Raw genomic sequence first — 24,755 nt, 5'->3', positions numbered from 1 at the left:
CATTTCCCCTGGTAACCATGATTGCAAAAATATCCAGGATAGAGGATATTACAAAGGAATTCCCTAAATCATACTAACTTAGAAATAGTATAAATGTATAATAAACCAAATTGTTTGGAAACCTGATGGTTTAAAAATACTGTTTGCATATGTAATCTCTGTCTTATATAAACTCCTCTGCAAGTTAGTAGATGCTGTAGATGCTCAGTTGGCTTCTGCAGAGATAATGCCATATTTTCAGACTATGTTGAAAATGCAGTGTGAAGAATAATGAGAAGTGAAATGTAGACGGGCTTTAAAGATGTCTGATAGAACCCACTCCAACTTTTCTTATAGGTGGGCAAAATGTTTGAAAATACTCTGCTTGAATGAGAATTGTGTCTGGCTTTTATCCTATTTGCTTGTGTTAGGTATTTAACATTTATGTTTGATTGTAATTAATGATAGCAAAAAGGCTTAAGAGGTTTCAAAATAGATTATGTAATGATGCAATTATGCCTTTATTGCTTTTTTCTTCACTAGGCCTTGTTCTTCAAGACGATTTAAAGCCATGTTAAAAAAGAATTCCAGATATGCCCTTGATTTATAGTTTTGTCTTCCAGATTTTCAGACCAACACAGATTAATGAATTGCCTCGCATGCATTTCTCTTCCCACAGGCTGAACTCTGGTGATCACTTTTAGGTGCATATGGTACCTATGCTGAGTGTCAAGATGGAAACTGAAGTCAACATGCAACCTCCACATTTGCAGCACTTCATTAGAGCAAATTACTGAAGGTATTTCTCTAATGCTTTTCTCTCCCCTTGTGATTTTCATCTTCTCTTTGTATCACATGTAAAACAATTCCTTCCCTCAATACATTAACCATTACCATCTACACCTTCACATGAACTTTTTTACAGTGATGCTGGTAAAGCCAGAATTACAGCAGCAGGAAATCTTGGTGAAATGGAAAATGTTTTGAAAAGCTGATAAACCTTATGCCTTCAATTTCCAGCTCCCACAGACAAAATATTATGCTCACACTGTAAGACAAAATGTTAACTGTGGCCTTTTGGAGTAATTACATCATGTTTTCATCTATGTAGCAGGGAAGTGGAGGATCTGTGGCATATTCTGGGCTAAGTCTGTAGGGAATATAATGCACCTATGTGTAAGCTAAATGACTCATTTCAGAACCACCAGTTGCTTCACAGAAACCAGAAATTCCTTGTGGCTGTGTAAGTACACCCTTCCTCGGTGGCACAGCTAAAGAGATCTGTTTGTTTATTTTAAACAAGGGTCACTCTTTTAATTTCGTATCACCTTAATTTCATGGACATTCTTCTCTGAATCACCTATAACAGCATCTGAAGCACATTTTCGCAGGCGGAAATTTCCAAGGCTTCCTCAGAGGGACACTGAGAGATATCTTTGGAGGGTATTTGCAGCGAGGAGGGATAATATTGAAGCGAACACCCAGAAGAATTAAGGCGAGGCGAGACTGAAGACAAGCCATAACGCCAAGAGCAGCTCACGTGGAGTGGGCTGGGGCGGCCAAGTCAGTGCTCTAATTAAGGGTGGCGGTGGGGGGCTGTTCCCTGCAGCCCTGAGGGAGGGAGGGGGCAGGCAGAGGCTGCTCCCTCACAGAGAGCCCGAGGGCCGCAGAAGCCGGTTCGCCAATCCTGCGGCGGGAGGGCAACCCGGGAAAGGAAGGAGGAGGAAGAGGCGGGCGGAGGAGACAGCGCTCCGCCCCTCCCCTCAGGGCGGGCCGAGTAAAATCGGTCCCGTCGGCGGCGGCGCTCTCGCCTCTTCTACGGCCGCGATGTCTCTGCTCCGTGGGCCGCGGCCCCGCACCGCCGGCAGGAAGGGCCCCAGAAAGGCGGCGGCCAAGCGGGACTGGGATGTAAGTGCTCCCCGCTGGCGGCCGGCCTCCGCCGGGAAAAAGGCCCGGGAGTCTCCGTGCCCACGGCTGCGGAAGCCACCGCCCTCTGCCGGGGCTGCGCTGTGGAAACCCCCAGGGTGCGTGTGGGTTCTTCGGGCGGGCGGGCGCGCCGTGTGCGAGGGGGACACGGCCCCTCTGGTGTCCTTGGCCCTGGTGGAGGCCAGCCTCCGCTTTCCTGGGGGAAGGGCGCGCTCAGGTTTGGTGCAGGTGTGGTTTTTAGGGCTGCCCCGCCGAGGGTGGAACGCTCTGCAGCGCTATGAAAGTGCACAGCAATTTAGTGCTGGGCTAATTATACTGCATTTTAAAAGTTGTTTGGTGGGTTTTTTTTTTTTAAATAAAACCTTTTAAAATAAAGTTTACTCTCAGTTATGACTTTTGACGTGTTTCCTGGTTCCTGTTCGCAGAGTACCGTACATGATTTGACAGTGCACCGTGCAACTCCTGAGGATATTGTAAGTTTAATAGCGGTCACTGCTCTGTCCCTGTGGCAAGGATATTTAGGTGGTTGTCTGACATAAAAATGGCTTGCCATGCTTATGGGGCTATTTTCTGCCAATGTTTCATCTCTCTGTTGACTCTTTAGAGCTAGTTTTTTGTTTATGATATTGAACATCCCCAGGTCTGGCAGTTGGTGATTTTCAGTTGCTCGTTCCCACTGGGAAGCAGTAGCTGCAGTTTTTATTTCGATAAATTGTATGCCATCATAAAAGCATAAAAACATAAATATGTGAAAGGTCAGTGGATTAGTTGAAGGTCTTGGTTTGATGGGAAGGACTGCAAGATGTGCTTTGTTTGAGGAGCCTCTCTAATTCTGAAAATACTCTATTTAAATGATTTAACACAAATTCTTTATATTGAATGATCTTTTTGTTGCAAAGAATGTGAATTCTTTGCAATAGATAGATCATGTGTATTTGCATTTATTTAATTACATTGTATTTATTAGTATTTAAGTGTGTATTTTCATTTTCTTGATAGCACTAATTACCAGGATGGAAGAGGCAGTATGAGTTGTTATTATAAATTTTGACAGGTTAGGGTAGATGGTCATAGTAGCAGAGAAAGACTTGGTTCTACAAGTGTTTTGCTTGATAGCTTCTAAAGACTTTAGGAAGCACCTTACGCATTTAATTTCTTTGTATTTCAACTATATTTTTAATATAGAATCTGATTGTTAGAAGAAGGGAGATACTATGTCTGGTGCCTGACAATGGTAAATCAGGAAAATGCATTATGTCTTTTTATGCACCTTACAGGTGCTAGTGTTTGGGTTTTGTCTCCTGTTACAGCTGGGAAAAGTTGCTGGGTCAGTGGGCAGACAGAAATTGAGACTTTCTCCATTCACCTTGGGAGATGCTTTAAATTTGACTGGCAATTTTAATTTGATGGCATTTTATACTTGTGGATGTTTATGAGATTGTCATTGTCACTATGTGAAATTAACATAAATAATGTTCAGTGCATGAACGATAAAATCAAGAAGAGCTCATTAGCTTTGCCCTGCAAATTTTGCTTAATAATTTTAAAATTATTTCTTTTTTGCTTCTGTAGCTCCGTCGCCGTGAAATACACAAATCGAAAAACAAGGCAATTGCACATCTGGAACTCCAAGAGAAAGCACTGAATAGAAAATTGAAGAAGCAAAAGCAACTGGATGCAAATTCCTTGGAGAAAAGGAAACTGGCTCTGATGCGTGAGGTAAGAGCAAAATTTGCACTTGCAGCCTGCTGCAGGTGATCTGCAGCACTACTGGAAAACTGCTCTTGCACAGGGAAGCCACAATTATTCTTCTTGTTGGGTAAATTGATTTCATATGTGCATATGCTCTGTGTGCTGCATGCATGCAGTGATTGGAGTAGACTGTGACAAGCCAGCTGTTACATAGAATTGAACATTTGACCCAGGTTGCCTGGCTATGCCCTCTGTTATTCTCCAGGCCTTGTTTCATCTGAGCAGGAACCGTTTGCAGAGTTCACCTATTGTAAAAAGTGTGTGTATTCTTTGAGTTATTGCCAGCTTGCCTTTTCTTCCTCGTGTCTAGCATTTTTCTTTGGCACAAACATCACCATTTTTCCATCAGGGAGGGACACTGCTTATTTAAAGAAAGAAGGTGCAGCGTCGCGAGCTGAAAGAGTGAGGCAAGAAGTTGTTGAGGGAAGAAAATTGATACAACAAAAATTGATAAGCTATGGCTGACAAGCTTGTTATCTGAGGATTGAAAAGCTTGTTCTCTCAGCATTCTAAAGTACTCTTACTGTAAATATATTATTGAATTTGCTTTTGACTATTGAATTGTTGCAGTAAACCCAAGCCTAGTTAACAGAGAAAGTAGTTGTCACTGAAAAGTGGTGGTAGATCTCCTTTTTCACATGGCAGGTCATTCCTTGCCATGTGTTATAGAAACTAAACTGAAAATTACCTTTCAGACCTCTCTACTCGAACAGACTGAGAATTGTTTGTGCTGGTAAAGAATGATGATGAACAGTGTTCACTTAGCAGTTAAAATGTACATGATCTGGTAGTTCTGTAAATGTTCAGGAGACTAACCATTACAAACTTCATTGTTTCATCTCTCTTTGATCTCTGAGAACATTCAAGCATAGACAAACAAATGGAAGTACATAGAATTAAAGTCAAATTTCTATTTGATCCCTGGTTCTCTGCAGTCACAGTGGAATTTATGTGATTTGGCTATTTTGCTAATCAACCTCAGACCTGGGCTTTTGTTACTCCGGTACTTTTCTGCCAAGCATATTTCAGCAGAGCATTCAAAAAAGGCTGTGAACCTCTACATGGCTTTCCCTAATGCAGCCTTGTTTAAATACTGCTTCCATGCAGATATAAGTTATGTGTCACAAAAGGTAGGTTAGACCTTTTCTGAGATTTGGCTGGGCTACCTGTTATGTGACTTAATTCTTTTGCAGATGTGAAACTCATGTTTAGGAAATAATCTTGTATATTTGTTGCTGTTTCTAATGAAAATGCACACATCTCAGTTCCTCCTGAGTGGTTTTCCTCTTTATAGTTAAGAGATTAGTTTATTAAGTTTACTCTGTGTCTAGTTCTGAATTGGTGAAAAGGAAGGCAAAAAGAAATTATGCCAGGCACATTGAAACAGATCTGGCTACTGCTGTTTCAAACACTGGTATCTTCTTGTGTGTGGAGAAAAACAAAACAGATAGGACAGTTACCATTTTCACCTCTCCCTAACTTAAATCCTATTAATTGCCAAGTCCTGTGTTCTGGGTAACTGTGGAGACTGTTTCTCAGTAGAGCACAACCATTGAGAATTGTTTCTGTGTCTCTGTTACCTTGGTGATCTTTTTCTTTTAGTGCTGTTAGTGTAACTTTCTAAGCCTCTTGAATCCTGCTGGACTGCAAAAGACTTGGAGACAAAAGCTAAGAAGGTGCTCCTATTAGTGTTGTTTCTTATGTATGTTGAACAGAAGGACATTGCAAGAATCATAAAATGGTTAAGCAAAAGTTTAATATTTTGGGGATTCTTCTGCCTAAAAAGCAGAATGAAAAGATAATGAGGTCACTCTGAAACTTAAGATTGTGAATGTTTAAGTACCACACTGATTAGTCCTGTAACAACTTATGTTTAAAATAATGTCAGTGTATTGCACCAAAGAATAGAGGTAAATGGGTTCTTGAGAGAGATTTTAGGATTTATTAAGTTTATTTTACTTTGATAACAATCTGAAGCAGGAGAGAATGTGATTTTTAATGAAATTCATAGTGATACTAAACTGGGACAAAGCACACTGCTCAGTGGATTTGTCCAGGGCCTGTAAATGGGCCTGAAGGGATTAGAGGATGTTATCACTTTTTCTTCTCATCACAAGTGAATGTGAGCTAATTTACCTTGGGAGCAATGCTTTAAAAATGTTCATAACACGTTCAGCAGGAGGGTAGAGCCTAGGACCCTGCTGATGCCAAAAAAGATTTAGTGAGGAGAGTAAAAAACAAACTAATCAGAATAATTTTTGTGTGCCTGTACATATCACTGTAATTTTAATTGTCTTCAGGAAATGAGTCAAACCTTTTTCCTTTTTTGTCTTTCTGTATTTTTTTTCTTCTGCTAATTTGGTATAATAACTTTATATAAAAACCTGCATTGTTTTGATGTATGATTGCTAAATGGAAAGGCTAGATTTAGTTTGTATCAGATGTGAAAATTGAATAGTGATCTGGAAAAGGAGATACGTGCAGTATTTGAAAGGTGAATATTCACTGATTAGCTAAATTACTGTCTAGAGTAGAGAAGTCTAATTTACTGCAGTGTAATGCAAGCTCAAAAGACTAGAAAAACATGGAAACTCAGATATGTAGGGATATTTTGTGATATAACAAAGGATGTAGTAAAATAGGGGGTTGAGGAAAAACAAGTGAAATGCCATTGCCTAGAATTTTTTGTATGAGGCTAGATGTAAGCCAGCAGACTTACCAATGGACATTAAAAATAACTCTGTAGAAATAACAGCATTTAGTACTGTGAAATCATTTCAAAACAGTTTCTTATGGTTCCTGGATGAGCAAAAATTGTCAGTCAGATTTCAAATTTTGAGTAGGAGGGCATACGTGAGCCTTTGATGTGAAGTCTTCTCAAGTACTCATGGTCTCTGGATCAACTTGATGAGCCATGATGAAGTAGAGGTTACTAACATCCCTCTTCTTGGGTGTTTATGTATCTTCTCCCCAGGTTTTGGGATATGATTTTACTAGTTTTCAATTTCCAACTTTTGAATGAAGCCAGGAGTCAGTGAGGAGCTTTAAATTGTGTTCTGCTCACAAAGCCCCAGTCAGCTCCATGTGGCTCATGGTAGCTGGATGCCTCTTGCTTTGCACTCCAAGACATCCTTCCTTAGGAGGCACATGTTATGATGAACTTCAAATACTAGACAGAGACTTTGGGAGTGATAATTTGAATACAGAAACTGCATCTTCTGGAGATTCCCAAAATGTCTTCTGATGCCAGATGTACTCAGCTCTGCTTACCTCTAACTTTTGGTAGTATGTGGCTTAAGTTTTAGGTAGGGTTTTCAGGATGCAAGGCTGAGTGAAACAAGTTGTCTTAAATTGGTTGGAATCTCATCAAATAGTACACATGTTTTGGGTGTCAGATGTAGGTAAGTGTTCTATGACTTAACACTGAGATCAAATGATTTGAGGATGCTTTTTTTAATTGCTAGATATGTCTTTATTTTGATGAGCATATTATAAATACCCAGATCGTGTCAGACTGGGAGAAGAAGAGGAAGCAAAAGGATTTATTCTAAAGAGAGTTAGTGCTGATGTGTGCCTCAGAAGTAATAACTGTTTAATTTTTCAGAAAAGGAGTATGAATTCTGGTTACTCAGAATGAAGTATAGTGCTCTGATCTATCTTACTTAGAATCTAATTGCACAATAGCAACTTTGCAAACGTTCTCTTGGTAACTGCTTAGAGGAACAATACTAGAAAAAAATTAAGAGTCAGACTGCTCAGTATAAAATTTCCTTATGCACTGTACTTTCAGATTCTGTCTGATCAGTACCATTTGCAAGATGGTCAGGTTATGGCAGTGGCAAAAGACTTGCTTGGGGATACTCCTCGCACACGAACAGGTAGTACATGTAATCTATATGTGATAGCACATTTAAGATTATCTCCTTGCTTTCCATGGATAGTCTTGCTTCACAAAGCATTCTTTTTAACTGCTTTCATCTCATTGTCTAACACAGTATGATTGATCCTGTTCATGTTGGATGTAACACAGGTGAAGCTATCACCTCCCATGGCAGGAGAGAGCGACTGATGGCTGACTATTCCACTGTATTGGTCCACTGTGGAATTTCCCATCTCATGCTCTGAAATATCTCATGCTCTGAAATATCTCATGCTCTGAAATATCTCATGCTCTGAAATATCTCATGCTCTGAAATATCTCATGCTCTGAAATATCTCATGCTCACCATTTCACAGCCAAGCTACTGCCCTGTGCATGATTCTCATTGCTGCATGAGCTGACTCTTTGCTTTTGGATATGGCTGAAGATTTATCAACAATTACTGAATGAGGCTTTTCCTTTGCTTAATATGAATTGTGGATCCTTGTGCTGCTGGATGGCAGGGCTGGCTGTATATGAAATCTTAAACCTAGGGGTTTTTCTGTGTAGGTTGCCATTCTCTTTTGTTCCTGGTGACTGTTTGATGCTGCAAGCTGCTTCTGCACAGGTGTATTTATGCAGGTGGGAAGGACAAAAGCTGGGTATGTGGCCCAGTGTATTAAATTAACCCTATGGTTGGTCTTGGGTTGTTATTTAAAGTGACATCCTTGTGCCCCCTTTTTTTTGGTGAGGTACAGGAGCTTGATTTTCAGTACAAAGTGCTGCAATATAAGTACAGACCAAGCCCTCTGTTCTTCCCTGTGTTGTTTAATTCCTTTAGGTTTTCCTAATGTAACAATGGCTCCTAGCTGTGACCTAGAATCATCTCAAGGACCCATTGTACAAAAAAATCATCCTCCCAGTCAACTTTCCGTCCTTAGTGAATCTCTCATGGATTCCCAGGTGATGTATATTTTGTTCCATGCGTGCATGTTCTTTGGCTTTTTTGTTTGCATAAAATAAGACTATTCAAAGATAAGACTTTGCAAGCAGAACTAAATTGGTTTTTGTTGATAACATTTATAAGAGACAAGGTTAAACAGAGGTGAATTTCTTTTGTGAGACTCTGTGAATTGTGATTTTTTTATTTAACCCTGGGATATGAGAAATGAGCATCTTTATATCTTGTATAAGCTCTCTCACATTAGCATACTATCCTTTTTAAATTCTGAAATTCATTGCAGTCTGAGAGGAACTTCTGTGTCACTTACTAGTTGCTACATTTTAGAATATGTTTCTGATTTACCAATTTTGTCTGGATATATGGGGACACAGCCATTTGTATCTCAGTTCACTCCACAACCTTGATGAATCCTACAAGTTTAACTTTTAATATTTTTGCATTATTTTACATTTGTTCAGATTTGTTGTAAGTAATTTAAAATTGTTCAAAATTTAGTTTAGTTTGCCTTTGTGCTCTGTTTACTTTCAATAGCATATTGTGTCAGGAATGCTCAATGGGGTTTGAGAACAGGCGTGGTGCTCCTGGAAAACTTCCCTCCAATGAAGACCAAACAGGCTGTTGGGAGCAAAAGTGATGGTTTCATATTCCCATGGTTCTCCCATTTCCTACTATCTTGCAAAAATATTTGTAATTTGAGTTGTGGTACTTCTATGTTAGAAGTGTTATTTTGGCGTGATATTTTTTATAATATGAGGAGTGAACTGCAGCACCTTTGTAAGCTGTGTTACAGGGTGCATGCTGCAGGATAAGGTGGATTTTTTAAAAGAAACATGTACTGATTGTCTGCCAAGCTTCTGTGAGTTATGTGCCTACAAAAATCACAGTTAAAGGCTATCTGGTTAAACGTATCCAGAGGCTCAGAAACCTGGTAGTTTGAGGAACCCTAATTCCAAATTTGGTTGTTTCTATTTACTTATAAATGTAGTAAATAGGATTGTATTTTGTTCTGGTTGCATTTTACACACGGATTATAAATGTAATTTTGTAGGTCTCATCATGAAGTTGTTTGGCTTGTAATGTCAAATGACTAAAATTTTACAAATGCTATGGATTCAGGTTCTTTTCCATATTTTGGTGGCTGTATCTCTATTTTGGTACAGCCTTAGCAGCTTTAATTTTATCCTCTATTTTGCATGGGTTTTCATATTTAATATTAATCATACAAAGAAAATATTGGTTATTGAATTAGTCACTTGCTGTGTTATTTTCAGAGACAATTGTCAGTATCAGTATTTCTTAGGTACTCCTACAAAGGGGTGCAAGTTTGGGGTTTTTCTTCTGTGTATATTTAAGTATGTTTCGGAGGGGAAGACCAAAACAAATGATTGTTGTTTTTTTTTTCTTGAAATAATCCATATGATTGATGTCTAACTTCTTCTGATTTCTGTCTGTTTTCTTTGTTGCCTCTTGAAAAGGCTCTGAATGAAGAGGAGGAGGAAGCATTATTAGGAGAGGGATACCATGACGTTTTGGGTTTCAAATCCAACATCAATTCTGACAGGTCAGTATAAATACATCCATTCAGGTTTCCACCTGCTTGACACTGGAAACACGTGGAGTTAAAAGGATGTTGAATGGGTATAGTTAGTGTTGTTCTTATGTTTCCCTTTGCCCTCCTTTCCTGATCTCAGAATTCCAAGGAAAGGCCTTGTTATAACACTGAGACTGGAAATGAAAGTGAGCAGGGAACTCACCTGGGCAATTGCAGATAATTTTAGGATATCTGTCGAGACAGATAATCTGGAATCAAGCCATTGTCCTGTTACAAGTCATTGTTGTTCTTGTTTTGAGTGTAGGCTACTTCGGTTGTTGAGAGAAGAAGATGCCTTGGTGAATTCTCGGTTGTGGGCTGAAAAGGATATGAGAAAAACTTCCTCATCACAGGAATCAAATGTGCTTTGGACTCCAACAACTGTTTCTCCTTCATTGGATCAGTCAGGTGGGATTTGCCAAATCACAGCAAGGTTGTTGTGCTGTTCATAGAATCCTGTCTAGAATTCCTTTCCTGGGTGGGGGTGAGAGAGAGATGTATGCTAATTTGGCTCAGATGTATTTCCAGACTAAAAATCCAACTCTTACTATAAATTTATTCTAGAACATATTACTATTAAGAACATGCCTGAAATATTTCACATGGGGTTTTTTTGTTTGTTCTGTGTTTAAATCAGCCCTCAATGCTACCAGTGTAATCAAGAGAACCCATTCAAGACTTCGGAATGAAGATGAAAAGTCTGTAGACTCCGGTGACACTGTGAGACAAGTGCTGAACCCAAACTCAAGGAAGCAAAAGCAAATTGCAGCAAAGAGTTTAGTACTTTTTAAAATAAAATACCCTTTGTCTAAGGTCCTTAATGTCATAAGAAAATGTGGATTGGAAGGATTTTTGGAAAACATTGCTGGGCTAATACCAAGGTTTGATGAGGGGGTCCTTGAGTTTTGAGCATGTCTAAGGCTGGGTGTTCCACAGCTCCTTGTCTAGTATAAATATATGTTTAATGTTCGTTGTCAGAGCCAAGTCCATAGGTATTTGGGAACCGTAAAAACAGCCCTTTGATGCTCTCCATTATCTTGCTGGTCATGGAGTTCTCTCCTGTGCAGGACTTTTCTAGTTCTGATCCAGCTTCATGTTCTGTGCTGCACAGATTAAGGATGTATTAGTCCCCATATTGTACATTTTTCTGTGAGGGGATTGACATCAGTGACAAGCTGTAACATGAAAGGAGAGTTGCTTACTGAGTATGAGAAGGCAGCTGATGTTTTTAATTAGCAAACTATTTCCATGCATTTAACTGGAAAGGAGAAAAGTACAAATAGGTGTATCAAAGATAAAAGCACCAAACAGTAGTTGTTGAAAGGTATTGGTGTGGCAGAAGAAAATGTTTTTGAGGATGTGAAATTAGCTGGAATGACTGGGGGATATTCTTTGATGGTCTGTTTCATCTTATGGCAAGAGAGGGCATTTCCTTTGATTTACTTCAATAAACAATGCAATTTCATTGGTACTACCAAGATCTCTACACAAGTTGAAATTCCAATGACCCTTTCTTTTTCTTCCCCTTCAGTGAAAAGAAAGCAAGCTGCACATGACTCTGCAAGACAGAGGAGAGGTGATTCTCCAGCTAATTTAATCCAGACTGACCTTCAGAGGGACAACAAACCCAGCCTAGATGTTCTCAACCACATGATCCAGGAAGTAGAGCGTGAACTGGAGGAATACGAGCAGAGTACAGGTCGTGAGGTCCAAAGAAAAGAGAGAAGTGAAGGCCTGTCTGGGTTTACTCTATCACTGGTGAACGCTCTCTGTCGTTTGATGCGCTACCTCAAAGAGGTGAGAGACTTGGATCTGCTCCTGAGAGTGAATGAAGAGGGCTGTAAAGTTATTTTATGGATGTGAACTTAGGGCTTCTCTGGCTTCCAGTCATTTTACATTGAACTCTGATTATCTGATTATCATGCTTGTTACTAAGTTGGTGTGCAATTAGGAGTTAAAACTTGTGGTTTGTCAGGAACTGTTTTCTTAGGAATTGGTATCCCTAGTGAAAAGGGAGGAGTTGACTGCAGTGGTAGTTTCTGAGTCTAATATCAACTGAAATAATTTTAAATGTGTTATTTACATGTACTCAGAGTTGAAACAGGGTAATAACTTGTCCTGGTTTGACAGACAGATGTCTGCCAATAAAGACAGAAGCTCCTCTTTGAAATAGAGGATGTAAACCCCCTCCCTCCCGAGTATTATAATTTTTGAATCAGAAAATCTCAGGCAGAGATAAGGGGGTAGGAACAACAGCTCTTTACTAATATATCTAACCGGACAAACAGAAACAACAGCAGCTATGAAAATTAACAACCAAACAGAACAAATAACTTAGTTTCAATCCTTCTCCCAGCTGCAGACACGCTCTCCCTGTGCTCGGTCCCGGTGGTGGAAGGCGAGGCCGGGTCCGCGCCGCTGCGGAGATGGCAGATGGGGGACAAGGTGGCAGTGGCAGCTGTGTCCAACATAGGAGAAAGGGTAGAGGAAGGGCTCTCTGCTCACCGTTTGGGGTTTTTTTTTGGTGGTCAGCTGTGGTCTTAGAGGTAGTAGGCTGGAGCAGAGCAGATGCAGATCAGTGTCCCACAGGAGAGAGCCTGGCTTCCCCGGCATTCTGGCCGCGTGGGCTGGAGAGCGGGGCAGTCCTCCCCTGACCTCGCCCGCAAAAGAGTCACCCCGGAAGCCAGCCCCACCTACCCCTTTGTCTAGAGTCCTGAAAAGAGCCTGGGTATAACCCGGCAGGCTCCCTTAGCATAATAATGGGAAAAATTCTTTAAAGTGGGACAGTAAAAGAACAAACTCCAACCCCCAACATAACTACAGCATTGTTTACAAAATAATTTTCTTCCTTTGCCTCCCAAAGGCGATGCTGTTGTCACCAGAGCAGTGGACCTAAACCCACTATACTCCTTGAGGGATTCCTTAGTCCTCTTTTACTATCCATAACAGAAACTTTACCTTAAGCAAGAATGATCTGAAATCCTCACTGTAACCGTCCACAGCTGAGAATTAATGGAATTCCATAAAGAAGACCACCTGTGTGCCACATACAAGACAAGCTTTTCTTACACAAGAAAAAGGGGAAAAAGTGTGTTCTAGTTCATCTGTATCCCAGAGCTATCAAGAGGGAGCAGTGCCTCACAGATTTATTTGGTCTATGTGACATTTTAAACCAGATTGTGACAGTTCCTGCACTCTTAATAGTTGCAGCAGAGTATATTATCTAAATATAATGCTACTAATGCTGTATTTCATAGCGAAGGTAATAGATCTCTATTGAATGTGGAACTGTCTTGTTTTGATTCCTTTTCAAAGTGTATAATTGAAAGGGGTAAACCCATCTTATTTGAAATTTTTTTTTCTTACCAGATGTGTAATAATTTAATCCTTTATTGCTCTGTATTTAATCTATATGGAAGAATTGACTTGGATTAAGTCCTGGAAGCAAGTAGGAAATAATTAATCCAAGACTGAAAAGCAGCTGCCATCAGAAGATAGACTTCAGCTGAGACAGTCTTATGTTTTAAAATATGTTAATAATGCTTGGTCTTTGTTAAAATTGTAATACCAAGGCAGGAAATTAAATTTGGTTCTTTTGCAGTTATAAGGAAGGATCTTAGAATTTCAGTAGAATGTTTTCTTTTTATTAGGAGCACATCAATTTAATAGCATCCAGTTTGTATTATAAATGTAATAGCTTTTATAATCCTGTTTAGATTATCTTTAATTTTTCTACAGAAATTAGTTATTCCTGGGTCTCAGACTTCTTTCAAAGCTGCTCCCATAATTTTTCTTGTGTTACAATTCCATCCTTCCAGAACTTGATTATTTCTTGCAGAATTGTCTGCCACACTCGTAAATTTGCTGCTTAAATTCTTAAGTAACAATATGAAGAATTCACTCGAGCTGCATAATGTGATTAATTGTATTTAGGCTTGCTTAATAGATACTGCATTCATCATCTAAAGCGACTTTTCACCTTTTCAGGGAGGTTTAATTGCAATTAGAATTTAAGAATTTGCTGGGAAGAAGCCCAGCTGGTCTTGAGTGTTTCAAAAAACTTGGTCTCTGTGATGCCTGACAAATCAAGCAGTTGTGTGCACCATGTTTTTCCTAGCTAGGAGAGTTAGCAAAATTCCAGTGCCTGAATTATAACTGGTAATGCTGTTTGAGAATATGACTTTGCAGGGGATATTTAGCCCCCCTCATTTTAGTTAGTCAGTCTTCATGAGGTTTCAAAACATTTAGAGAGATTCCCTTTTTCTCCTTCTAGTTTTGCTGCAGAAAATCAGGAGGATTACAATAAAGGATGTTGACTGATTTGGTCTCAATTATATCTAAAAAGTAGGAAGAAAAACTTGAATTCAGGAGTCTTCCATTAATGTGTTTTTATTAAGTGATTAACAAGCCAACACCTATAAGAAGGAAATAGTGAATACAGAAGAGGCTAGAGAAAAAATAAACTTCTGAAACATTTATAAAACCATATGAATTCTTAAAGGGAAATGGCTAAATCTGAATTGGTTTCTAAACTAATTTTTAGTTCATCTTCCAAATATTAGAATTAATCATTTTCTTCTCACCCCCATTCTGCTAAGAAAGCTGTTTCTTTGCCAGATCCACATGACAAAAAGAGTATGGGCATATTTCCTGAATCTGCTGCTCTGTTCTCCCTATCTGCTGCATGTTCTGGTGCAGCTCCTGTAAAGCTCACAAGGTTAGAGCCACACTTGGCAGTGGACTGGGATGAAAATACTTCTTTCAGGGTATGCCAGACCTAAATCCTGCCTGGGAATAGGAATGGGTGTTAACCCTGATGTTCTATCGATGCATAAATATAAGTTGCTTGGAAGCTTTTCCTCCAAGCCTAGGTTAGTGCTGTGTAGGATTAGTAGATAAAATGTGATCTAAGGCATCCAGAAGCTTCATCACTGCTACCAGGGCAGAAGTGCTTCTTTTGTGCTTTGATTTCTGAAAAGACAGGACCAGGTACAGGGTTTTTTTTTTTAATCTGTTTTCTGACCCAGCATGTTTCACTTGGATCAATACAAAAAACCCTGTTCTTTCTAGCTGGAAGTGAAACAGAAAATGGATGGTTTTGCCTCTCATATACCCAAGGGAGGTGTATCTGCCTGTCTTTGTGTCTAGTGGCAGTATCTGTGAGTTAGTCTCAAAAATATTCATTTTTTCATTCATTTCATGTGGATGCAGAGCTGTTTGGTCATTCTACTTTTGGAAACCTGTAGAACTTTTTCTCTCTGATGGAAAACATTAGAAAGCAAGTACTTCCTCCTTTACTTAGTCAAATTTGTCTTAATTAGGGAAACTAAAGATTAGACACAAGTAGCATGGGATACTGACAAGCTTCAGCACACCTGGAATTACTTGATTACTGGGTGAAGATGTGACTTAAGAACTGTATCTGCAGAGAGAAAATGCTTTTAGTTACATTCTGTAAAAGCTGTGAAGGCAGAATAACAAGGATGTGTAGGATTCCGTACAGTTCTTGGAGGAACAAAGACAAATAGTAAGCTCTCTGACAGTTCAAGCTCTGGCAATTTGATTTTTGTCATGAAATCAATGAAGTTTAGCAGTAGTGGGAAGACCTGTTGTGTTATGACGTCATAATTACGCATTCCTGTTTTCAAATATGAGTCTGTATTGGTTTATAGTAAGTTTTCAATTTTTTTCCTTCTTTAGACTGAAATGCAGCTGCATGAGAAAGAGATGATGAGCCAGCAACAGGAGGAGATGTTGAATGAACACAGAGAACTGATTGATGCTCTGACTGCTGAAGTTCTTCAAGTAAGGGAAGAAAACATTACTATGCAGGTACTGAGCCCTCACTGTTCCTTACCTATCAAGGTTGTGTTAGAATTCTGAGTTCTGTTGCAAATATGGGCTGAGATGCATTATCTCATGTCTGGAGATTTTAACAGTAAATTGGAAGAAAGTGATCAAACTGAATGAGGAGCGTAAGAATTACAGTAGCAGGTATGGGTATGGAATGTTTGGAGAGTCATTCATTTATCTGTATTTAACTTCAGAGCCTGAGATAATGCTGGTTCTGTGAAATAGAACTTCACTTTATCCATCTAAAAGTTTAGGCATCTTCCTTCACACTGCTGTTCTGTTAACACTACTGTAGCAATGAGTAGATGTAATACTGCATTTTTCTTTTTTTGGTTTGCAGTGGAGGTAGATTTGATCAATGGCTGCATTTAAAAATGGTGCAGTTAAGAAACCTTAGAGAGGAAGTGATGTCATGAGTAAGAAAAGGCAAAACAAATTATTTATAAATGAGGAACATGGAGATAATATTTAATCCTCACTAGAATCCTATAGAATCATGCAGTTTTATTAAGAGGCCAAATTTCTTTTCAAGATTGCTTGTAGTATATAATTTCCTAATTTATGTTGGTAGAACACAAGTTTCTGTAATTCTATGTATGGTTTTTTTTTTTTCTCCTTTAGAAGAAGCTTCAGCAATACATGACAGTAACAGATCAAAAGCTGATGTGTCTCACACAAGCATTTAAAGGCCTCCCTTTGGTAGAACCTCAAAGAGAACAAAGTCCAAAACATTTTGGAATTGCAAGCAGAGGCCCAACAAACAGCCAAGGTGTGTGTATAAATGTGTGACAGATGAAAAATGAGTTATTAGCTTATCCCTGTAGTGGAAAATCTGGTATTTAATAGATGTCTGCTTCCACAAGTACTTCTTGCATGAGCGTGAATGTCACTTCTGTAAATTCTGCTGTGAGCACAAATAAAGGAGAATAGCTTTCCCCCTTTAAGATGGCTTCTAAAGTCAGTTTCATTCTGAGGGTCCTAAAAAAACCCAGAAACCCTAAAAAATCAAACCAAACAGAATCAGGATCTCAGTTTCCTGTTGCTGAGCACCCTGTCAGTCTGAGATTAATACTTTCATGAGACACTGGAGGTCACTGCTGGCCACAACAGCAGGAGCTGAAGCCCATAACCAACCAGAGAGGTCTGTCACTTGGTGTTTGTAACTTTGTGAGAGGGGAGTGACCATCTGAGTGATGTGTGACATGGAGACTGCCTAAGCTGAAGCCAGTGGATTGGTGGCCAGACTAACCAAACATGACTGAGCTTGTTCTGTTCACCACCGAGTTTTTTCCCAGCAGTCTTTCCTGGTCAATTGTTTAAATATATTGCTTTTGCTCCCAAGGTCAGTAATTTCTTGTGAATCCAAAGATTTCTTGGTGTTACTCGTATTCCATAGTTAAATGTTGGTTTTGTGAATATTTCTGTAGCTAAAAGCTTTCTTCCTGGAAGAATTTTCTTCTTGGAAAGAAGTCACATACCAGATCCTTTTTTCTGTGCTTTACCCAAGCCTAGCAAAAGCAAGCAAAAATAAATCAACCCCCAAAATATAAAATCCAAACAGTCAGAAAAGTGCCCCCAGAAAAACCTCAACCTAAGACCCAAATCTTCACGTTCAACAACTCTGCCACACTAGAATTTTCAAATCTTCTTTCCTTATTCTCCTTAGTTAGAGAAGAACAACTACCTTCTTTTTTCTGAGGAGATGATCAGCAGAGCCCAAAAGAGCCTTGAATTGTTTTGCACACCATTGTTGCCATCAAATTTATAATATATGGGGCACTAGGGCAAGTGCATAAGTCTGATTTTTCTCAAGAGAATGTTACCAAATGCAGCTCAAATACCTGTTCAAGTCATGTATCCGTAAGTCTTGTGCATGAGTTAAACAGATCTCCTGCTACTGTCCTGAAATTGTGAGGCTTTGTGTAAGGGTTCTTCTTGCTATTACAGCCAGTAAAGATTTATAATTTTCTTGAGTGAAATAATTCTGTACCTGGGCATCAGAAGAAGGGTAGGAGTATGTGCAGAACATACTCTAGTCTGTCTTTTCAGGTATCTGAATGTAAGAGTTGTTATTGATATTTTTCCTACATTGCTATTTCACTATAAGTAACTTTGTTCCTTTTTTAGTTTTGTTTTGTTCATTTGTTTAACTTTTAGCCCTGCTTTGTCTTTTTCTTTAGAAAAACCTGATTTGACCTACTCTGAGCCCAGGACTGATGCAGGCAATAGGGAAAATACTTTGAAATTTCCACAGGAAGAGCTTCCTTTCATGTTGCACTCACAGCCAGGTTCCTCAGGTGATATGAGATCTGGTAGAAATTTTCCAGCTCACATCTTCCAGCCAGCTGTGCTGTTGTCACCACCACAGCAGAAGAGCAGTCAGGGATTATCTTCCCTCCAGAATGGTGAGATCTCTCTGACTGCATTACACTTGAGTTCATGTTGTATGTTACTGTTTCAATCTCTCACTACCTTTGAAGGTGTGTTTTCCATGGAAGATGTTTAATCTATGCCTAAACTTACTGGCCCTATTGCTGGAATCTCCTACTGCTGCATCCAGATACACATTTCTTTTATTACTGTGCCTGTTGGTAGAGAGCCTTTACACTTCCTGTTTTCCATCTCCTGGCAGCAGTCCTGTCAGTGGCAATCCAGACTGATGTTTTTACTCTTCACTCATTTTGATTATTGTATCTGTGTATCGTATTGCTGAAGCATTTTGTTGATGACCTGCAGCACATTGTTTCAGGTTTCCATCTGCTGATGGTGTAATCTAGCCCCCATCACCTTTAATGGTGGGACCACTGAAGCCGGAACTTCTCTGTTTCTTCAATGTGTGTTGCAGACACACCAGGATGTCTTTAGGTTGTGTGTTTCTGCTTTGAGCCAATCTTCCCAGCAAAGGGGTTTTTGGAAGCTGTTGGAGCCAGGTTCCCATTGAGTTTCATTTAATACACAGGAAATAGTTGAGGAAATCTTGGATGAAATTATGTGGTGCCAGATAACCAGGTAGCTCACTCTTGTCTCAATATCCATAGGCTTTGAGTTTTTTAGGTTGGTAGCTCAGTTCTGGTTCATGGGAGGAAGAAAGTTCATCAGGATGATTAGGGAAGGTGTTTCTTATTTATCCTTACTGAAGTGAGGAGAAGGAAGCACTCTGATTGTAAAACTGAGCTGTTTCCTGCTGCAATTGTCACTGTAAGCACACGCATCCCACTGAACGTGCCAGGGCCCTGGATAACATCCTTGTTGATAGTAGGATAGTTAAATCTGTGGTCAGATTGATGGTGGCTGACTAGAAAGAGGGTATAGGACTGGGTTTTGGGGTTTTCCTCTTTTTTCCTCCCTTTCAGCTGTTATTTTGTAAGCCTTTTTCAAGTCAGAAAAATAACCAGAAGTCCTTTTGATTTTTAAGGAGTTGGCTGGGCAATTGGAAGTTTATATCTAATTCAGCCACTTGTTGAGCTGCTGTGCTGTGAGGAGGTACATACATGATCTGGAGGAAATGAATTAAAGGTCTTGTTCTACAAAGAGTAATGTCTGGTTTCAGTTCCCATTCAGAGCTGTCAGATGTCTTCTGTCATTTGAAACAGCAATGCTGAACTGTATTCCAACATTTTTTCTAAAATATATTATTCTCTTAAGACTGATGCTAAATGGCCCAACAAATGTTAAACTTAATGAATGTTTCTTTGTGCTCAAAGATTCATAAAACACACTTGAGTGTAAATTTTTAAGTGTTCATCTCTGCTCAAGAGGCAAAAACTAAAGCTTGTGAAGGAATGGTCTGTTTGGTGTATGAATCATAGAAAATCTGGTTTTGGTCACAAAAGTCAACTTGTACTTAGAATGTAGCAGCAGACAGTGCTGTAGCTGTAGTCATGTCTCTGTGGTGGGTTATCTTTGATTACCACAAAAAAATATCTGACTGCATTTGTTGGCCACAGTGCTTCCTCTTTAGGGCTAAGTAGTTAGTTTATTATCTTGCCCAAAGTCTTGTGTTTGTTTTTGGTTTTGTTTTTTTTCTTTGTTCTAGGATCCTAAAAGTTTTCTTAATAACCCAATATAAATACCAGAACTTAAACAAAAACTTAGTTTATCAGGTAAGGTATTTGAATTTTGGAAAATGGAGGACTAAGAAGTAGTATTTGATCTGTCAGCTAAGAAATTCAAAATAATTTATTTTCTTAGTGACTTCTCTGTCAATCTCTAATTAAATCATTTAAATGTAAGACTGTTTGCAATGGGATATACTCACTTGGTGAGTTCTTACAGCAGGATATTGCAGGGAGTGGTTTTGATCTGTACCATAACACCATTCAGGCCAGATGTTATTATTCAAATTCCTGCTTATTAGTAATCTGATGCAATAAAATCACTGTTAGTTTCCTCAGTGAGGATCACATGTCACTTTCCTTACTGTTCCTTTATTTTATGTTTGTAGTGTTTGCAGCCATTTCCCAGTCTACTGAAAGAGAGCCATGCAAGGAAAGGAGCTTACCTTCTTCCCTTGGGACACAGGGCACAACTGAGAAAAACTGCCCTATCCCTCGAAGGCAGCTAATTCCTCCTTCAGACAAAAACTTGGAGAGTTCCCATGAGAAAATCCATCTGTCCTGCCCAGGTGACACTGGAAAAAACAGAACAGCTGAAGAGTTCCTTCAAAGTGGTGATCTGCTGGGACAGATAGCTGAGCTCACGCAGCAGAATGCTCTCATTAAAGCTCAACTGAGCAAATTCAGAAGTGTCCCTGGAGACAAAAGTGATTGTCTACATCAGCCAGGTCTGATAAAAAATGCAGATCCTAGTCCAGACTCTTCACAAGGACAGGTCAGAATTTAACAGAAGAGGAAGTCTGGATCTCCTTTTTTGCCAATGTGCTTTCCCGTAGTTTACTGGTGCTTTCTTGTCTTTCATGTTGTCAGTTACTATTTGTTTGCTTGGAGACTTGTGATTTTTTTTTTTTTTAAATTATTATTCTATAAGCAGATCAGCAGTAGTTTCTCATATCAGGCCTATGTTGTACATGGGTTCTGAAGAGTGTGCAACACATTTCTAAGGTTATGCTGCAAAAGGAGGAGGTGGTGTTGCAAGGTGATCCAAGCTCTTGTAGTTTGGATACCATTAGCAGTGAAAGCACTGCACCAACCCACAACTTCTTGCCAATGCGTATTTATGCATTTTAAATAAATAAATCTATGCATTTTAAATATGTGTAAATGCATATTAAAAGCCATGACATAGACCTCTTCTGCTACTCTGACCCTAAAGCAGATGAGATTCAAGTTAGTGCAAATACATCTTTTGCAAGTGTTTGATTGTAGTGTGTGTGCTTGTTGGGTCTGTCTTGTCAGTCCTCTTCTGTGAAAATCCAAAGATTTTTGGGAAAGAGAGACCTTGAAGGCTCCAGTTTAAGTGGAAAAAAAATTGACCTGCAACTAAGCAGTTACTCAGTAGGATCCCTATGTGCGAAGTTAACATCACAAAAACATCCCTCCTCTTGCTATTGTCTTCTATCACAGTGGTGGATTGACTGTTAAATTAAGGATCCTGAAGATTTTTAATTTCTTCACGTAATTGTAGGCTGAGAGTGTTGTCACTTTCCACACTGGGTTATGTTGTGTAATATTTAGTCATTTGGTTGTACAAGATGATGCAAACTCTTAGTGTTGTTTCTGTAGAAGTGATTTGTGAGAGGGAGGGGAAGAGGTCAAAGCAATGAAAACCTGGCTTAAAGATGAGAAGGACACTTCTGCTAGAAACCTGCTTTGCTTCCTCACACCCTCCTGTATGTGTGTCTGATTAAGTATATTCTTAATTGTAGTTAATTGCTGGGTGTTTATTCGTTTTGATTTGGGTTTTTCTTTCTCAAATTATATGGACAACAGCTGTATTTTTCCTGCTTGAGGGAAGACCAGTATAAAATATTTTACTGTTAATGAGTTGAGGACTTAGATATAGGATGGTAAAAGGGCCAGAATCAGATTTTTCATAGAAATTCTACAAAATTATGTTCACTTTCAGGTTGAAAACTAGAAGTAGTTGAAATATATTGTATGCCCTCCTTGAGGGTGAAAATTTGTACATTTTTCATTGGAAGTAATTATTCCATTATCTAACTAGAGTCATCTCATGGTATCAAGGAGCTTGGAGGAAAGAATAGCGGAGCTGAATCGCCAGAGTACTGAAGCACGAGATAAACTGTTGCAGTTGATAGACCAGCAGAAATCAGCTGCTTCTAACATGGTCCCTCCAATGCTGTCTCCTTTTCCAACCCCATCCCTGAGTTACACTGGTAAGTACCCAGCTTCAGGAGAAACAAGAACTAGTAAGACAGTGTTTTTCTCCTTTGGAGAGTCCTTATCTTACTGCCTTAGTGGTTGTGGTCAGCAGTGCACTTGCTGTTAATGACTGTGTGGTAAAAACACTCCTTACTTCAGAGAGCTAAAAATGCATCTGCTAAAGTTATATTCTTAGTAATTACTGTGCTTAATGTTAAGCCTGCTCTTTGCTATGTTCTTGTCTGAAGAACAGTTTCGACATTAGTAGGAGCTTCTTCACAGAAGGGGTTGTCAGGCATTGGAATGGACTGCACAGAGAGGTGGTGGAGTCACCATCCCTGGAGGTGCTTAAGGAAAGACTGGATGTAGCACACAGTGCCTTGGTCTGTTTGACAAGGTGATGTTAAAAGGTTGATCTCACATCTGTCTTTTTCAACTTAATTGGTTCTGTGATAGTCTCTGGTGGGCAGCACTGGGCTTTTTAATCAGTCTTCTATCATGCAGAATCTTGAATAAAAAAGACTAAAATATTTACATCAGGCTTCTTAAACTCATTGCAGAATGGTTATCCTATTCTCAACCACATTTCAGTTTTTGTCTTTTGGGTACTTCTTTCCATCAGACTGTCTTGCTCAGGTACTGCCCATGGTAATAAAAGGAATAACTGGAGCTTCCAGTCATGTAGAAGCAATTTAGCTTGGGGAATATACTTGCTGGTTCAAGATTCATAGATTTACTGCTGTATGTAACTATAAAAAAGTTATTTTGCAGGAGGTCAGGGCTGCTTTATCTTTTCATGGAGTCATTGTCATTACAAGCAGAACTGCATGTGACCATGTACACATGCTTTGTCTGGGACACCTGTCCTTTTCCCTTGTGAAACCACAGAGGATGTATGAAGGGGGAAGGACTTGGAGAGAGGGAGAAGGGACCAGTGTCTGAGCATTTGTATGCAGGGGCCTAGACAGTGACTCCTGGGTTGAGTCATAACACTTTCAATGCTTGTTTGGCCGTTGTAATGTAACTTCAGCATGGTAAGTAAAATCTTAAAGGAAAAGAGATAAGAGAAGTCTCTAAACCTCTAATTGCAAAAAGCACAGAAAATTTAATTGTAGAAGAATCATTCTATATAGGTTGTCTATATAGCATTGTCTGTAGTTGCTCTGTGTCTCTGCTTTCATTGTCAGCCATTTTCAAAAAAATGGGTGTCAGGTTGATGTTTAACCTGATATTTTATTTCTGGTCTGTATATCTGTGCAATTGGGAAGAGGTTGTGATGCCTCTGGAAAAAATGGTATAACAAAATTAATTTCGTGCAATGTTGCTGCGTTCTCATTGGAATCAAGCAATTATTTATTGCTAGAAAATGCAAGGAAGACAGTTGAAATCCCTGTTCCCGTGGCAGTGGCTGTGGACAGCTCCAAGAATGACAGTGCTCCCCATGCCAGTATGACCAGTATAAAAAGGTAATAGTTCACCCTTTACTGTTTCATATTTGTAGTATCTTAATTACCCATGCAGCAGAAATTGAACACAATGGAGAAATTGCTATGGTTTTTTTGGCTTTGTGGATTTTCCCTTACTTTCTCACATTAAACTCTGTGAGTGGGACAAAGGTCTAATAGCGTTTTCACAACTTCCTTTGTATCTAAAATATCTGCAATCTGACACAAGACAGATGACAAGTGTTGAAGATTGATAATGAGTCCTAATTCAGGATCAGAGATAATATTCTAATAGTCACTTCCATTTTTTACTTTTTCAATCTTATTTGGAATATTTCCAGGTCTATAGGAGACTCCAGCAAACCTAGCTCACCTTTAAGTGCCACAACAGAAAGTGCCAAATTAACTTCTGTCAGCCAAAGACCAAAGGTGAGACTGAAAAGTCTTCAGACAGAAAATTTTAGTATGTTGTCATAAAAGGGAAAAGATCATTGTAAGATGGATGAAGGGAGGAGAGCTCTATCTTGTTATAAATATCCCAAGGCTATTTTTAATCAATTTGTGACAGGTTAGATTAGAGACAATTGGTAAGAAGAGACCTGAGAACTAGTGACACTCATTATTTTCTGCCACAGAGCTGTTTACCAGCAAGCATCCCTTTTCTCCTATGGCATCTTTGTGTGTTAGAATTGAAAACCTTTGGAATTCTTTCTCTGGTGTCTCCAGAGAATCTCAAGTCACCATTATCATGTATTGGTAAAGCCACAGTCAGCAGGCAAGCAATCTCTTACCTAGCTGTTGAACAAGTCAGTTGCTGAAGGATGAATAAATCCAAATGTAAAGAGGAGGCTCCAGTCTAGATTTCTGACTTGTGATGTGCAAAGAAAAGGTTAGTCTGCAGTAAGATACTTTCACAGGGAGATCTGCAGTGGTACAGACTTATAAACCAGTCACAAGAGCTCTTTATAGGCTTTAATAACTATTTATTATATTAATAACCTATTTCCTGGTGCCCAAGATAACCTAAATAAATACTGATAAAGAAAAGAGAGTTAGGATCCAGGATTTCCTATCCTTACTGGAAACTAAACATCCCTAGAAGGGA

At 39.2% G+C, this 24,755-nt stretch overlaps 1 protein-coding gene across 5 annotated transcripts in view; it reads left to right on the top strand.

The window, feature by feature from the left end:
* Nucleotides 1-1,717: 1,717 nt before the first annotated feature.
* SPICE1 (spindle and centriole associated protein 1) overlaps nucleotides 1,718-24,755 on the top strand; it is a 28,196-nt gene continuing 5,158 nt past the window's right edge. Inside the window, exons 1-16 of one of the 5 annotated variants that reach the window (XM_079306272.1) lie at nucleotides 1,718-1,887; nucleotides 2,331-2,378; nucleotides 3,478-3,624; nucleotides 7,448-7,535; nucleotides 8,358-8,479; nucleotides 9,956-10,041; nucleotides 10,337-10,479; nucleotides 10,709-10,846; nucleotides 11,603-11,868; nucleotides 15,772-15,903; nucleotides 16,546-16,693; nucleotides 18,105-18,329; nucleotides 20,378-20,754; nucleotides 22,048-22,219; nucleotides 23,569-23,671; nucleotides 23,992-24,079. In XM_079306272.1, coding sequence (XP_079162398.1) covers nucleotides 1,807-1,887; nucleotides 2,331-2,378; nucleotides 3,478-3,624; nucleotides 7,448-7,535; nucleotides 8,358-8,479; nucleotides 9,956-10,041; nucleotides 10,337-10,479; nucleotides 10,709-10,846; nucleotides 11,603-11,868; nucleotides 15,772-15,903; nucleotides 16,546-16,693; nucleotides 18,105-18,329; nucleotides 20,378-20,754; nucleotides 22,048-22,219; nucleotides 23,569-23,671; nucleotides 23,992-24,079 — 2,364 coding nt within the window. In that variant the 5' untranslated portion in view covers nucleotides 1,718-1,806. Of the gene's footprint in view, nucleotides 2,004-2,330; nucleotides 2,379-3,477; nucleotides 3,625-7,447; nucleotides 7,536-8,357; nucleotides 8,480-9,955; nucleotides 10,042-10,336; nucleotides 10,480-10,708; nucleotides 10,847-11,602; nucleotides 11,869-15,771; nucleotides 15,904-16,545; nucleotides 16,694-18,104; nucleotides 18,330-20,368; nucleotides 20,755-22,047; nucleotides 22,220-23,568; nucleotides 23,672-23,991; nucleotides 24,080-24,755 lie in introns of those variants that run through there. The other 4 variants (XM_079306271.1, XM_079306274.1, XM_079306273.1 and 1 more) reach the window with 4 other exon arrangements.

The sequence above is a fragment of the Erithacus rubecula genome (genome assembly GCF_903797595.1).
Source record: "Erithacus rubecula genome assembly, chromosome: 1".
NCBI lineage: Eukaryota > Metazoa > Chordata > Aves > Passeriformes > Muscicapidae > Erithacus > Erithacus rubecula.
The sequence above is the reverse complement of the archived record's forward strand: the minus strand, read 5'-3'. Positions and strand labels throughout refer to the sequence as shown.